Genomic DNA, 16,475 nt, shown 5'->3' with positions numbered 1-16,475 from the left:
AAATACATAATAAAATACCAGCAGGATCCACACTGGAAATCTGATGGATTTTCATCCCTGGCCTTAAAAGAGAGAGGCTGCTCCTTCTCCTGAGCTTTTATTTTCACTGGCTTCTCTTTGGGGGTTTGACTGAACCTCCCTGAAGCCCCTTCACCATCCTATTACTTTATTTTAAGTGCTTCTCTTGGAATTGATGGGATTTAGGATTAAGGAGTGAAGTTTTAAAGGGTATTCTGTTGATTTTTTTGGGATGAGTTTTTGTGCACCTGCCCACTCACAGGCATCAGGTGCTACTTGCAGCTTCCTAAGATTTTTATAGAGTCCCACTCTAAGTCAGCTTCAACTCTTATTTATGCTCCAAAAGCCTTTTTATTTCCACCAGTAACTACTGGTCACGGCAGAGATAAATCAGATTTTAAATCCCTCTGTCCTCTCCATATTGCAGGAGACATGAATTGCCGTGGCTGTTGAATTTTGAGAGGAAAAAAGGTCAGAGAAAGAGCCTTCAGCAGGTGAAATTTTTAAATCTATGTGGGAATTATTTGTATTTTTAACCTGACTCTCTCTGTTGCAAAAACAGTTTTTGCAGAGAGTGCTGGGGAGCTCCACGATGGCCACAAGCTGAAAATCCTCATTTGAAATTGAAAATCTGCCACTTAAAACCTAAATCTGCCACTTAAAACCTAAATCTGCCACTTAAACCTATTACCATGGGTAATATTGTGCTGCCTAAATTACCAGGGGTGGCTGCCAGAAGTGTCACTCTCTGGGTGGGTTTTCTTTCTTTTTTTTTTTTTTTCCCAACAAGATTTCACCTCTTACAAACCAAAGCAATGCAGAAAACTGGGAGAAAACACAGAAACCCATCTTGGGACTTTGGAACTGTTCTACATTTTCTTCTACATTTCCCAGCATTCCCTGATGGATAAAAACTCCCATTTCCATGTCCATGGGGAGAAGATGAAGCTGGAACCCCCTCATACCTGTGCCACTCCTGCCCACGGGGAAAATTGGGAGAAAACACAGAAACTCATTTTGGGACTTTAGAATGGAACTGTTCTACATTTTCTTCTACATTTTCCAGCATTCCCTGATGGATAAAAACTCCCATTTCCATGTCCAGGGGACAGGAGATGGAGCTGGAACCTCCCTTGTACCTCTGCCACTGCTGCCCACACAGAAAACTGGGAGAAAACACAGAAACTAATACTGGGCCTTTGGAACTGTTCTACAATTTCTTCTACATTTTCCAGCATTCCCTGGATAAAAACTCTCATTTCCATGTCCAGGGGCAGATGATGGAGCTGGAACCCCCCTGGTACCTCTGCTGCTCCTGCCCACGCAGAAAATTGGGAGAAAACACAGAAACCCACAATTCCCTTTGCAATGGAACTGTTCTACATTTTCCAGCATTCCCTGATGGATAAATATCCCAATTCCATGTCCAGGGGACAGGAGATGGAACTGGAACCTCCCTTGTACCTCTGTCACTGCTGCCCACGCGGAAAAACAGGAGAAAACACAGAAACCCACCCAGCACTTTTGGAACTGTTCTACATTTTCTTCTACATTTTCCAGCACTGCCTGATGGATAAAAACTCCCATTTCCATGTCTGGGGACAGAAGATGGAGCTGGAACCCCCCTTGTACCTCTGCTGTTCCTGCCTATGTGGAAAACTGAGAGAAAACACAAAAACCCATCTTGGGCCTTTGGAACTGTTCTACATTTTCTTCTACATTTCCCAGCATTCCCTGGTGGTTAAATATCCAATTTCCATGTCCAGGGGGAGAAAATGGAACTGGAACCCCCCCTTGTACCTCTGCCACTGCTGCTCATGCAGAAAACGAGCTGGGAGAAAACACAGAAACCCATCTTGGGCCTTTGGAACTGTTCTACATTTCCCAACATTCCCTGATGGATAAATATCCCAATTCCATGTCCAGGGGACAGAAGATGGAGCTGGAACCCCCCCGTACCTTTGCCGCTCCTGCCCATGTGAAAAATTGGGAGAAAACACAGAAACCCACAATTCCCTTTGCAATGGAACTGTTCTACATTTTCTTCTACATTTCCCAGCATTCCCTGATGGATAAATATCCCATTTCCATGTCCAGGGGCAGAAGATGGAGCTGGAATTCCCCTCGTACCTCTGCCACTGCTGCCCACACAGAAAACCAGGAGAAAACACAGAAACCCACAATTCCCTTTGCAATGGAACTGTTCTACATTTTCCAGCATTCCCTGATGGATAAATATCCCAATTCCATGTCCAGGGGACAGAAGATGGAGCTGGAACCCCCCTGGTACCTCTGCTGTTCCTGCCCACAGTGAAAACTGAGAGAAAACACAAAAACCCATCTTGGGCCTTTGGAACTGTTCTACATTTTCTTCTACATTTCCCAGCATTCCCTGGTGGTTAAATATCCAATTTCCATGTCCATGGGGAGAAGATGGAGCTGGAACCACCCTTGTACCTGTGCCACTCCTGCCCATGGGGAAAACAGGGAGAAAACACAGAAACCCACAATTCCCTTTGCAATGGAACTGTTCTACATTTTCCAGCATTCCCTGGATAAAAATTCTCATTTCCATGTCCAGGGGACAGAAGATGGAGCTGGAACCCCCCCATACCTCTGCTGCTCATGCAGAAAACAGGCTGGGGAAAAACACAAAAACCCATCTTGGGCCTTTGGAACAGTTCTACATTTCCCAACATTCCCTGATGGATAAAAACTCCAATTTCCATGTGTGGGGACAGGAGATGGAGCTGGAACCCCCCCGTACCTTTGCCGCTCCTGCCCATGTGAAAAATTGGGAGAAAACACAGAAACCCACAATTCCCTTTGCAATGGAACTGTTCTACATTTTCTTCTACATTTCCCAGCATTCCCTGGTGGATAAATATCCCATTTCCATGTCCATGGGGACAGGACACAGAGCTGGAACCCCCCTGGTACCTCTGCCACTGCTGCCCACACGGAAAAACAGGAGAAAACACAGAAACCCACCCAGCACTTTTGGAACTGTTCTACATTTTCTTCTACATTTCCCAGCATTCCCTGGTGGATAACTATCCCATTTCCACGTCCATGGGGACAGGACACGGAGCAGGAACCCCCCCGTACCTCTGCCGCTCCTGCCCACGAAGCGCAGGTCGTTGAACCGCGCCACCTGGTTCTTCATGGCGGCCGTGGCGTTGCGCAGCTCCGCCGAGTAATTCTCGTCATTCCCGGCCATCACCGTCACCAGGGTCCCGTCGGGGACGTCCCCCAGGGCCACCACCTGCGACAGCAAGAGCAGAACCCTCAGCTCCCTTCGTTTCTCTCAGAGGGAAAACCCGGCGGAAAAACCGCGGTGAAAATGCGGGTGGGCCGAGCGGGAGTGGGAGGAGATGGGAATCGTTGGTGGGTTTTGGTGGGATGGGAATTCTCTGCTTCCCCCAGATTCCCCTTTTTTATTCTCTGATCATGTTTTTAGGGTTAGGGGTTTTCAGGGGTTTTCAATTTGTTGGCGGAGTTTGAGTTGGGAAACGATCAATGGGAGCGTGGTGGTTGATTTGTTGCTGCACTAAAATGTTTTCCAGTCTGGATAAAATAATTGGAATTCTTCTCCCCGTTTCCTGCAGAAGCAAAGGACCTAAGATAGTGAATTTTTAAAATAGAATTGTATTATCAGAACTTATATTGTTTAAAATGCATCTTTTTTTTTTTTTACTCCTCATCGGGGATTTCTACCATTTGAAACCTGATTTTCCCTAATGATTAGACAGAAATTTTGTGGATTTCTACCATTCAAAACCTGATTTTTCCTCATGGTTAGACAGAAATTTTGTGGATTTCTACCATTTAAAACCTGATTTTTCCTCATGGTTAGACAGAAATTCTGTGGATTTCCACCACTCAAACCTGATTTTTCCTAATGGTTGGACAGAAATTTTCTGGATTTTTAACATTTAAACCTGATTTTTCCTCATGGTTAGACAGAAATTTTGTGGATTTCTACCATTTAAAACCTGATTTTTCCTAATGGTTGGACAGATTTTTTGTGGATTTCTACCATTCAAAACCTTATTTTTCCTAATGTTTGGACAGAAATTTTGTGGATTTCTACCATTTGAAACCTGATTTTCCCTAATGATTAGACAGAAATTTTGTGGATTTCTACCATTCAAAATCTGATTTTTCCTAATGGTTGGACAGAAATTTTTTGGATTTCTACCATTTAAACCTGATTTTTCCTAATGGTTGGACAGAAATGTTTCTCCCTCGATGCACCTCTGAAACACCCAGCCTGATGTGAAATGAAAAATGCTCTGAGATGAAAAATACAGAACAGGAGCTTTCCAAAAACCTCTGTAATTGCCTGTAAATAAATTCAAGTAGCAGCGCTCGATGGTTTGATTTATATCAGAGCTGCCCAAGCAGAAATCCAGAGCAAGGCCATGGAAAATCAGGCCTCAATCAAATATTTAATCCCAATTAACGGAACAATTCCTTTTTTTTTTTTTTTTCTTTTACCTTCAGGAGCATCGAGCAAATAATTTGCAGACCTCACCCTCGAGTGGATGGATGGATGGATGGAAATCATGACCTGAACTAAGGACTTTCCCCTTATCCCAAAATATTTGTGCTCCTCGGTGCCAGGATCCATCAAACCTCTGGGAACAAAGGTTTTTTGAGGAGAAATATCAAGATTTCTGAACATAAATATTCTGATTTGTTTACGCTGTTCACGCTGGTTTAAAACTGAAATTTCCTGAATCTTCTTGAATTCCCTCAACAAATTCCACCTGCTGGGATTCCCTGGATATCTGGGATCTCTCTCCCACGTCCTCTGACAAAAATCAAAGCTGGAATTATTTTGTCTCTTTTTCTTTAGAGCCCACTGCTGTTTTTTTTTTAATTCTCCAATTCCACAGCACTGCCGCCACAGACCCCCCCCCCCCCAAAAAAAATACAAACCCAGAGATAAAAATCCAGCTTGTCTTTAATTCCTCTTTCACCCTCTGGAAGAGGAACCAGCCCTGCATTGCAGCTCGAGATTTTCCTTCCTCTTAACATTTTCTGACTTCAGCCCAGGCAGTTACAATGGGCTGAAGTTTGTCACAACCTGATTTTATTCCTCTTTTCTGATCTCTTTGCTCTTTCCAAAGGGGATCAGCAGCTCCTTTACTCCATCCAGCCCTGATTTTTACTCCCCCAGCCAAATCCACCTCCTAAAATATGAGAGAATTCCCCATTTTCAGGGTTTTCCCAGCTTTTTTTATTTTTTTTTTTTTTTCCACGGGAGGTTGAGCTTTTCACTTCTGTCCTCTCCCTTTTGCTCACCCCTAACCCTGATTTTCACTTCCACATGCGAAGCTGAAATCTCTGGGTCAAAATTCCCTCTTTACGTTTTGATTTCAACTTCCTCTTTCCCCGTTCCTCCCCGATTTTTGGGTTTTTCTTCTCCTCTCTGTGCTGTAATTTGGTTTTTTTTTTTTTTGGGGGGGGGCCTGCTGCTCTCAGCTCTGGGCTTTTCAGATTTCCCTGATTTTGGCAGAAACGAGGCCCTGCTGGAAATGGTCACAAAATCAGCAGATCTGCAGCCAACCCTTCAAAATTCCTGCAAAACCTCGATGCATCCACATCTGATAGAGAAAAAAAACCATGGAAAAGGGAAAATCAGGGCACTACCCTGCCATGCAAATATTGAATTGAAGGGAATTTATGCCAGGATTTTAAGCTTTCACAAAGTTTTTCACGGATCCAGGGCCGGTTGTATCCGACAGAAATATTTTAAAGCTTTCAAATCCCAACCTTGGCGATAAAAAAATGGGAAGAAAATTTTTAAAACGAGTTAAAAACTGACCCAGACCAGCAGAGAAACTGGACTCGAAAGCCACAGACGACAGAAACAGAAATACAAATATTTCCATTTGAAAAAAAAAAAGACTAAACAGATAAGCTGGGACTTGTTAGTGGAGTTATCAAGGATTTTGTTGTACTTTTTACCTCTAAAAATTTGCATTTCCAGAGGGGCAAGAAGAACATCAGGCTCGCAGTGCTGTGGGATATCTAAATTTACTTCTCCTGCATCAATTAATCCAAATTGGGCCTCTTAAATTAAGATTTGGATTCTGAACAAGAAGCAGCTGGGCAATGAATTTCTACGACACCTTATGGGTTATTGCGAATTATTTTTTAAGTTTTTCAGACACATTTTTAAATTTAGGGGAAACCAATGGAAAAATTGATCATTTTGGTTTGAAATAATATCCCAATCCTGCAGGTTTTTCTGGTGGATTTTTCTAAATGTGAGGAGAAAACTCTCTGTCTGCCTCTTTTTATTCCTACCATGAATAAAAATACCAAATACTCGATAAAACTCAGCGCTTTTCTTGTCAGATGCAAACAAAATATTGGCAGCAGAGGAATGATCTGAACTGAATTATTTTATTTTTTTTTCCCTCTGGGCCAAACGATCTGAAAAAATCCCGATTTTGAAACCTGCTGTGCAAATATTTAATATTTAGCAGAAAACCACTGAGATGTGGCAAATTCTTCCAGGATTTATTTCCCAGAAGTCCAGGGAGAGAGAATTTGGGGGATGAGGAACCAGCAGGTGCCTCCCAGCCCTTCCAGGCTCTCCTAATTTTCCTGTGGCTTTGATTAATTTTTAATTTTTTTTTTTTCCTCTCTCTCTCTCCTGGCTATTTCCAGGTGGAATTATCCCAATTTTCCAAACTCCTGGAGAAGCTCCCGCGGGGTGAGCACTGAGACTGAGGGCATCACTGAAACCCCCTGGAATTTTTATTTTTTTTAATTTTTTTTTTTATTTTTCCCACAGCGTGGGGACATTCCCAGCTTCCAGGGTTGGGGATGGGGGCAAGAGAGGGAAAAGTCATTTCTCCTATATTTTTTCCTCCACGCCGGGATGTGGCTGGATCCCCTAAAATTTCCTGAATCCCCTAAAATTTCCTGGATCCCCCAGGAAAAACCGGGAATCCTCTTATCTCCCTTCCCGGCCTTTTGTGCCTTCCAGCAGGAAAATTTCTCTGCTAATTACAGCCCGGTGAATGGGGAAGAGTGTAATAATTAATCGAAATGTGGGAATTTAGGAAGTGACCCCGTGATCGGTTCCTCCCTTTGCCCCGCTCTTATCTGCGGGAAAACAAGAGCAGACACAATAAAACTTTTCCCTCGTCAGCAGGAATTCCCAAAGCTGAGCTGATTTCCCTTCTCCCTCGTTTCTCCTAAAAAAAAAAGTCTCGAGTCTGGTGGCCTTCAACACGAAAAAAAAAAAAAAAAATAAAAGAAATAAAAGTTGTGCCGAGGTAGTCGGGGTTTAGCAAGAAAAAAAAAAAAAAGCTCGGGTTTGACAAATCCCGATCCTAAATCAAGCCCCGAGGCTCCCAGGAGCTGCGTGTGTGTGCGGCTCCCGGCTCGGATAAAAGGATAAGGACAAGAATTCCCTTTTCCTGCCCTCGCTCGGGAACCAATCTGCAAAAAAAAGCGGAGAGTTCAGGGAGTCAGCGAGAATCCCGGCTCAAAAAAAAGAGCGTGAGCGAGGGGAGGAGGATTTTATTCCAAAGGGGAATGATTTTATTCCAAAGGAATATGATTTTATTCCAAAGGAGGATGATTTTACTCCAAAGGAGAATGATTTTATTCCAAAGGAGGATGATTTTACTCCAAAGGAGAATGATTTTATTCCAATGGAGAATGATTTTCCTCCAAGGGAGGATGGTTTTCCTCCAAGGGAGGATGGTTTTCCTGGGAGTCGGCTAACGGGAAGGGAGAAAAGCGCCACGAGCATCCCCCGCACCGCTCGGGACAGGAGGGAGCCGGGATGTTCTCGTCCATTCCCTTCTCCCCATCTTTTCCCGGATTTTACTCGGATTTAGCAAGAGAGTTTGGAAAAGGGAGGAGAGCTCCAAGCGCTCTGGCCGGGTTAGGCCGCGACTTTTGCTGTCGTTAAACTCGGCCAATAAAAGAGGAAATGTGGTTTTTGGGATTGTGGCTGGGTTGTTTTGTGGTGTTTTCTCCTTCCCAGAGTCCCTGGCAGGGGGAAAACCCGGCACGTCCCGGGGCTGCGGGAGGGTGTCCCCGTGGGTGGCAGCGGGACAGAGGGACACAGGGACAGGGGGACAGAGGGACAGGGGGACACAGGGACAGGGGGACACAGGGACCCGCCACCACCCTGGGCCACTTCTGGGGGATCCCGGGGCTCCTTCGGTTCGTGTCCATGTGCGGCATCTCCTCCCCAGAGCGGCCAAACTCGGCGGGGCTGGCTTTTGAAAATACAATTTATTTATTTCTATTTTTTCCCCCTTTGAGCCTCTCACTGCCAGAGTTCTGAATGGAGAGGAGAAGGAGGCAGAGGCTGCAGGGAGCTTTTCCCAGCCCTTCACATTCCCCGGATCCTGCCCCGAGAGCGGCCGGGAGTGGGAAGGACGGGAAGGATGAGGGAAAGGGTGGAAGGAAGGAGAAAAAGGATGGAGGGAAAGGAAAGGATGGAAGGAAGGAAAAGGTGGAAGGAAGGAGGGAAAGGAAAGGATGGAAGGAAGGAGGGAAAGGATGGAGGGAAGGAGGGAGAGAAAGGAAAGGATGGAAGGAAGGAAAAGGTGGAAGGAAGGAGGGAAAGGATGGAAGGAAGGAGAAAAGGGATGGAGGTAAGGAAGAAGGGAAAGGAAAGGAAAGGATGAAAGGAAGGAGGGAAAGGAAAGTGTGGAAGGAAGGAAGGATGAAAAGATTGGAAGGAGGGATAGAAAAGAAGAAAGGAAGGAGGGAAAGGATGGAAGGAGGGAAAGAGTGGAAGGAAGGATGGAAAGAATGGAAGAAAGGAAGGAAGCCCAGAACGAGCCGCGTTCAGATCCAAACCCCCATTCCCAGGATCCTTACCCCCATTTCTCCCCCCCATCCCCACTCACCCCCGCCCGAGACTTACCTTGAAGGCGATGGGCAGCGTCTTGTTGCAGCGCCAGTGCGTGGGCAGCACGGAGCAGAGGAAGTTGGGGCTGTCGGTGCGCACCAACTCCCCGGGATGATCCGCCAGGACCTCCACCATGCTGCGGTCGGCTCCGCGCAGCTTCCCCGGCAAAGCCCCGCTGTGCTCGGCTCCGGGCAGCGCCAGCGGCTCGCTCATCTTCCCCGGGCTCAGCGTGGTGGAGGGAGGCGTGAAGCGGCGGCTGGTGCTGGTATCTACGGGGATACGCATCACAACGAGCCTTTAGAGCCACACAACACCTCCACGGAGTTCCTACACGGCGGCCACGCGAGCGCAACTCCTCCGCGGGCCGCTCTCTGGGGAACAACATAAACGGCAGCGGGCTGAGCACCCGCCAAGTTGTTCCTCAGCCAGTCCCCCGAGTTAGGTTTTTTTTTGGTGTTTTTTTTTTTTTTTTTTTTTTTTTTGGCTGGTAGCCTTAACTCTTGGCTTCCTGGCCCGGCGGAACAGATCCCGTTAATCCGATAAGCGCCAGGGTCGTGCGGGCGCGGTTTTACCGCGCATCGAGTTCGCGGCCGGGACGCGCAAAGCGAGAGGCGCCGAAGCTCATCCCAAACTTCCCAGGAAAATAAAAAAAAAAAAAGAAAATTAGGGAGGCGAGAGCAAGCACGAGACGCGGCCAGGGAAGACGCTCGGAGCCTGCGCTTCCCGGTTTCTTCCAGGTGATTTCTCTCCGGTCCCAAGAGAAACCAAAATGAGCCGGAGTCTTCCGGAGGCAAAAAATCGCTCTTTGAGGGAAATTGGGGGTTTTTCTTCAGAGGAGGCGGATCGTGAGCTCGGCTCGCTGAGCAAAGGTCAGCTGGCTACAACTGGATGTAAATTCACGGCCACACACTCACGCACACGCACATCTACTGGACTTCATCAAATATTTACAATAGAATCTGTGGAGAATTTAAACACAACAGGAATCCATTAATGTTCTCCGCGAGACTTTTTTTTTTTTTTAAGCAGCCTTGAAAATGAGTTTCAGTAGTTTGGTTGGCGTTGCTCTAAGAGCGCTTGTGTCATGACCTTTCAATCATTCTTGCGCAAAAAGGAAAAAAAAAAAAAAAAAAAAGAAAAAAAAAGCTCAGTGCATGGCGTTCAAGCTTCAAATCTCTATCTTTGGCATAACGCTTTTCATGAATATAAAGAAAAGTCACAGCCGATCGCAAGCGCCGAGCTGAGAGGTCCAAAAGCTGCAAACTCGGGCTTGGGGATGTTGGTTAAATTGTGGGTTCTCTCTGTGGTTTTGTGTGTGCAACAGCGCTCTCTCTCTCCCACTCACGTCCTCCTCAGCAGTCAAACCAACAGTCTGCAACAACTTCGGCGCTCGCTGCCAATTCTCCTTTTTTTTTTTTTTTTTTTTTTTTTTTTTCCCTCTCAGTATCTCAGACTCTCAGACAGTTCTTCCTCTAATTCGGCCACAGGAACCGGCTGCTTAACAATATTTGAACCGCAGCAGGTGGAAGCCTGCTTTGGCAAACATGGCTTTTCTCCCTCTAGTCCTGCGGGATGGAGCCCTCCGCTCACGCAGAAACCCAAAACCACCGGCGACAATGAGAAAAATTAAAAAAAAAAATTAAAAAGCGAAAAATAAAAACCACTAAAACCCAGTCAGCGAAATCGCTACTTTTGACCGGCTGAAATCTTTTCCTTCCGCGAAACGAGGAGGCGGCGGCAGAGGCGGAAAGCAGCGGGCGCGATCAAACCCCCAAAGTTGGCAGCCGGGTTTAGAGAGGAGCTCCAGCCGGGTTTAGAGATCAGCTCCCAGCCGGGTTTAGAGATCAAGATCAGCTCCAGCCGGGTTTAGAGATCAGCTCCCAGCCGGGTTTAGAGGAGCTTCAGCCGGGTTTAGAGATCAGTTCCAGCCGCGTTTAGAGAGGAGCTCCAGCCGGGTTTAGAGATCAGTTCCAGCCGGGTTTAGAGATCAGTTCCAGCCGGGTTTAGAGATCAAGATCAGTTCCAGCCGGGTTTAGAGATCAGCTCCAGCCTCGGCTCAGCCCGAGCGCGTTCCCACGGCGGGGAGCTGGAGCTTCCCGTGGGGGAGCAGAATTCCTGGCGGGATGCGCGGCGGGAGCGCGCCCGGCCGGCGGCCGCCGGGCTGGCTGGAGGTGGCCGGGAGCGAGTCGGGGCGGCGGAGGCGTGCGGAGGAATGTCATTCCCCCGGTGCTTTGCATACGGGGAGGGCACCGGCCAATCACGGCCCTACCGGGGCGCGGCCGCGGGTCGGGGGCTCCCGGAATCGGAGCGAGGCGAGCGCCGGCTCGGCGGGGACAGCGCACCCCGTGTCCCCCGGGGCTACCCCGCGGCTCCGAGCCCGCCTGGGCACCGTCACCCCCTCCCCCCCCCCCTGCTCCGTGCCCGCCTGGCCGCTGAGGCTCCTGCTGGCCCGTGGCTCACGGAACGCCCGCCCCCGGTGCCCGCAAGGTGCCCGCAGAGCCGCAGACACCGCCCCGCCACATGCACGCTCCTCTCCCGGTGGCCCCCGCTCCTCTCCCGGTGGCCCCCCGCTCCTCTCCCGGTGGCCCCCCGCTCCTCCCCGCAGAGCTGCCGGCACTCTCAGCCCCGGGGTTTTTTGAGGGGACACCCGGGGTGGTCCCCGACACGGTCACCGCCAGCCCGGTGTCCCCTTTGGACGGGAGCGCGGCCCCGAGGGGCGCCCGGCGCCGCTGGGTTTGTCGGGGCGGTGGCGGCGCTCGCAGGCAGGGCCATCCCTGCCAGCCCTCCTCCTCCTCCTCCTCCTCCTCCTCCTCCTCCTCCTCCTCCTCCTCCTCCTCCTCCTGCTCTACAAGGCCAGCGCGGGGACAGCAGCGGCGGGGACAGCTCGGGCAGAGCCACGCGGCCACCAGTGGCCACCAGCCGCCGGTGGCTGCGGGCCCGCGGAGCCGGTAGCGAGGACGCTGGGTGGAGGAGGCGTGCCTGTCGGCTCGGGCTGCTGTGGGTTTTTTTTTGTTTGTTTTGGTGGCTTTCTTTTTAATTTTTCTGGTTTTGTTTTGCTTTTTTTTTTTTTTTTTTCCGCGAGCGGAACCCAGACCGCGACCGGGGCGATCCCGACCCAGCTCCGTCCCTGCCGGAACCCGGACCGGGAACCGCGGCGATCCCGACCCGGTCCCGCCGCGCTCTCGGCGCTGTTTTTGCGCTTCTCTCCCTCAACTCTCACCCCCCCCTCGGCCACTCACAGCAGGGGGGATGGATGGAGGGATGGATCCAGGGATGGATGGACGGATAAATGGATGGAGGGATGGATAAATGGATAGATCCATGGATGTATGTATGGATGGATAGATGGATAAATGGATGGATAAATGTACGGATAGATGAAGGGATGGATAAAGGGATGGATCAATGGATAAATGTGTGGATAAACGGATAAATGTGTGGATCAATGGATGGATCAATGGATAAATGTGTGGATCAATGGATTGGAGGTGGTCCCAGGGACCCCCAGGCCGCTCCCGTCGGGGGCGCGCTGGGTGCAGTTCCCGCTGTGGCCGCTGGAGGGCGCGCGCCGCCCGCCGGCCGAGCCACACCGCGGGGGGAGGGGGCGGGGGGGGCGCGGGGAGACCCCGGGATTTGGGATTCGGGATTTGGGATCGGGATTTGGGATTTGGGATCGGGATTTGGGGTCAGGATTCGGGTTTGGGAGCAACCGCTGCGGCCTCGGGAGCTGCGCCCATCACGGCTCCTCCCGTCCCTACGTGGGCTGAGACCTCCCGCAATCCCGGGACAGACCCCCGGGATTTGGGATTTGGGGTCGGGATTTGGGATTTGGGGTCGGGATTTGGGGGCGAGCGGCCTCTACAACCTCGGGAGCTGCTCCCAGCAGGGTCCTCCTGTCCCTGTCGCCCCCCAGGTGAGCGCCCAGAGCACCCCACGGGCCCAGGGGATGCTTTGGGGACACTGCGGGGACGGAGCCCCAGCACTCTGTGAACGCAATTAAACAGAAAATAAATTAATAATAATAATAATGAAACCGGCGGGGAGAACTCGGATGAGGGATGCCCCCCAAAATTTTCGGGTCCTTTCCTCCCCTCCCCAAAAAAAAGCGCCAGCCCGCCGCGCTTGCAACAGGTTTTTAAGCAGCCGAATTATTTCACGCCAAGTTCCTAAATTTTTCCCTAATTTCTTAAAATCTTTTTTTTTTTTTTTTTTTTAAATCCAGCATTTTCCCACTTTCTCGCATGCAACGGTCACGAATTTAAATGACTTTTCTATTTTAAGGGGGGAAAAAAAAAAAAAAAAAGAGAGAAATATCCAAGGGAATGGCTGTTGCAAACCACAGTTTAAAAACCATCTGGGCTCTATTAGTGGCTGATAACTTTTTACGGGCACGGCAGAGATAAGAAAAGTTATTTTACTGATGTGCATCCATCTGCTAAAATGTGAAAAAAAAAAAAGAAAAAAAAGAAAAAAAGAAAAAAAGAAAAAGTGTTTAATTGGTTTTGTCTTTTCTTAGTCAAGACGTGGGGAGAGTTTTCTATTGAAATTCAGGAATTGTTTTGAGTTGAATTTTCACTCCCCGCTTTGAGTCTCGCCTTAATTCGAGCTCCTTGTAAAACACGAAATAAACAGAAAATAAACACGGAATGAACACAAAATAAACACCAAATAATCACAAAATAATCACAAAATAATCGCGCCCCACGCGAGAGACGCAGAAATCGCCACGATTCAGCAGAGACGCAGAAAATCCTCTTTTTTTTCCCCAATTTTTCCCCCATAAATTCCCGGAGTAATCAGGACTTTAACGCGGGTTAAAAGCGATAATTTTCTATTTCACTGCATTTTTTTTTTTCCCCCCCAGCTTTAGGGAGGGAAATTGAGGAATTAAATCCGAGGAGAAGCCAAGGGAGGAAATTTTGGTGCAGGTCGAGCTGTTTATTTTACAGCCCCATTAGCACCGCCCGCACCTGCCTGGATTTGGTTTTATTTGTTTTATTTTTTTTTTTTTCAGTTTAGTGATTTTTATTGTTTTTTTTATTATTATTTTTTAAAGCCAATTCTATTCACCTTCAAATTCAAAAAAATTTATTTTTTTGCGTGCTAAGGAGAGCAACTCTCGGCGGTGTTTATTATCCTCGCGTGCAGGTGCGCTCCGGAAAAATTGGAATTAAAAACTTTTGGGCATAAAAATTCCAAAGAAAGTTTTTTGGAATAGGAAACGATGCTGCTGCTGCTTCTCCTCCCGAAATGAGGATTTTTTTTTTTTTTTTTTTTTAGCATCCCTAAATTTAAAGACTGGTTCTCCGACGGGTTTTTGGGGAATCGCCACGGGTGTTACAATTTCCTTAATTTATATTTTGACACCAATTTCTGGCCGCTGGAACTAAACCTCATCCTCCAAGGAATTCCTCAAGCACAAAATTCCCTGGTTTTTATATATATTTTTTTTTTTCCCCATACCGCAGCCAATGAAAATGCCAGAGAGAGGCAGCAACAATTTTGGGGTGAATTTTAACCGGCTTGAACAATTCCCCGGCCAAATTCTTCCCTTTTGCACCTGAATTCCTTTAATTTATGCCACCCCAAAAAAATCCCCGACTCAACAAATTTAATTTCAAATTTCTTACAAATTCATCCACGAAGCTGCTGGCTCATTGCTACAAGCAAAACACGCTTAAAACACCATTATAAATATATTTTTTTTTTTTTTTAGCACGTTGTTTAATTATCCCTGCAAACATTTACTGCATTGGAATCGCAAAAAAAAAAAAAAAAATCAAATCCTATAAATCTAAATTCAATTATTTGGGGGTTAATAATGAAAAGTTGCACAGGGAAAAAGGAGAGATAAAGAAAAAAAAAAAAAGATGATTTTTGTCCTTATTTCCTGTCACACAATGGGAAATGGGGTGGGGGACAGGGACAGGGAGAATTCCCGAATTTCCAGGGTTTGGGAATTGCCGAAATCCCGGCAGGAATTTGGGTTTGAATCCCTCTGGGAATGGGGAAAGCGGCGGAGCTCGCTCCGCGCAGGGAAAAAAAAAATCCCATTTGGGAATTCGAGCAAAAGGATTGGAATGTTTGGGGTCCTGCAAGAATTTCCCGAGGATCTGCGACCCCTTTAGGATCCTCAGGTGATAACGGGGATTAAAATCCCAAATCCATCGGGATCCTCAAGGAATAATGAGGTTTAAAACCCTAAATCCTTTAGGATCCTCAAGTATTAAAAGGGTTTAAAATCCCAAATCCTTTAGGATTCTCAGTAATGGAGCTTAAAACCCTAAAGGCTTTAGGATCCTCAGGTGATAACGGGAATTAAAATCCCAAATCCATCGGGATCCTCAAGGAATATCAGAGTTTAAAACCCTAAATCCTTTAGGATCATCAAGTATTAACAGGGTTTAAAATCCCAAATCCTTTAGGATTCTCAATAATGGGGTTTAAAATCCTAAATCCTATAGGATCCTCAGGTGATTATGGCTAAACCCTCAAATCCTTTAGGATCTTCAGGTGATAACGGGGATTAAAATCCCAAATCCATCGGGATCCTCAAGTCATGATGGAGTTTTAAACCCTAAATCCTTTAGGATCCTCAAGTATTAACAGGGTTTAAAATCCCAAATCCTTTAGGATTCTCAGGTAATAATGGGGTTAAAAACCCTAAATCCTTTAGGATCCTCAGGTGATAATGGCTAAAATCCCAAATCCTTTAGGATTCTCAAGTAAAAATGGGGCTTAAAACCCTAAAGCCTTTAGGATCGTCAGGTGATAACGGGGATTAAAATCCCAAATCCATCGGGATCCTCAAGGAATAATGAGGTTTAAAACCCTAAATCCTTTAGGATCCTCAAGTAATAAGGGGGCTTAAAATCCCAAATCCTTTAGGATTCTCAATAATGGGGTTTAAAATCCTAAATCCTATAGGATCCTCAGGTGATTATGGCTAAAACCCCAAATCCTTTAAGATCTTCAGGTGATAACGGGGATTAAAATCCCAAATCCATCGGGATCCTCAAGTCATGATGGAGTTTTAAACCCTAAATCCTTTAGGATCCTCAAGTATTAACAGGGTTTAAAATCCCAAATCCTTTAGGATTCTCAATAATGGGGCTTAAAACCCTAAAGGCTTTAGGGTCCTCAGGTGATAATGGTGGATAAAATCCCAAATCCTTTAGGATTCTCAGGTAATAATGGGGTTAAAAACCCTAAATCCTTTAGGATCCTCAAGTAATAATGGGGCTTAAAATCCCAAATCCTTTAGGATTCTCAATGGGTTTTAAAATCCTAAATCCTATAGGATCCTCAGGTGATTATGGCTAAAACCCCAAATCCTTTAGGATCTTCAGGTAGCAATGGGGTTGAAAACCCCAAATCCTTTAGGACCCTCAGGTGATAATGGGGTTTAAAATCCCAAATTCTTTTACACCCTCAAGCAATAATGGGGTTTAAAACCCTAAAGTCTTTAGGATCCTCAGGTAATAATGGCTAAAACCCCATTGGTTTTAGGATCCTCAGGTGATCAGGGTGGGTAAAACCCTAAAGCCTTTAGGACCCTCAT

At 47.1% G+C, this 16,475-nt stretch overlaps 1 protein-coding gene across 1 annotated transcript in view; it reads right to left on the bottom strand.

The window, feature by feature from the left end:
• RUNX1 (RUNX family transcription factor 1) overlaps positions 1-16,475 on the bottom strand; it is a 172,798-nt gene that overhangs the window by 75,753 nt on the left and 80,570 nt on the right. Inside the window, exons 3-4 of the mRNA XM_088160505.1 lie at positions 8,930-9,183; positions 3,127-3,283 (exon numbers count right to left, since the gene is read on the bottom strand). Coding sequence (XP_088016631.1) covers positions 3,127-3,283; positions 8,930-9,183 — 411 coding nt within the window. The remainder of the gene's footprint in view (positions 1-3,126; positions 3,284-8,929; positions 9,184-16,475) is intronic.

This window comes from Sturnus vulgaris, chromosome 2 (genome assembly GCF_052056855.1).
Source record: "Sturnus vulgaris isolate bStuVul1 chromosome 2, bStuVul1.hap1, whole genome shotgun sequence".
Taxonomy (NCBI): Eukaryota; Metazoa; Chordata; class Aves; order Passeriformes; family Sturnidae; genus Sturnus; species Sturnus vulgaris.
This window is presented reverse-complemented; position numbering and strand designations above follow the sequence as displayed.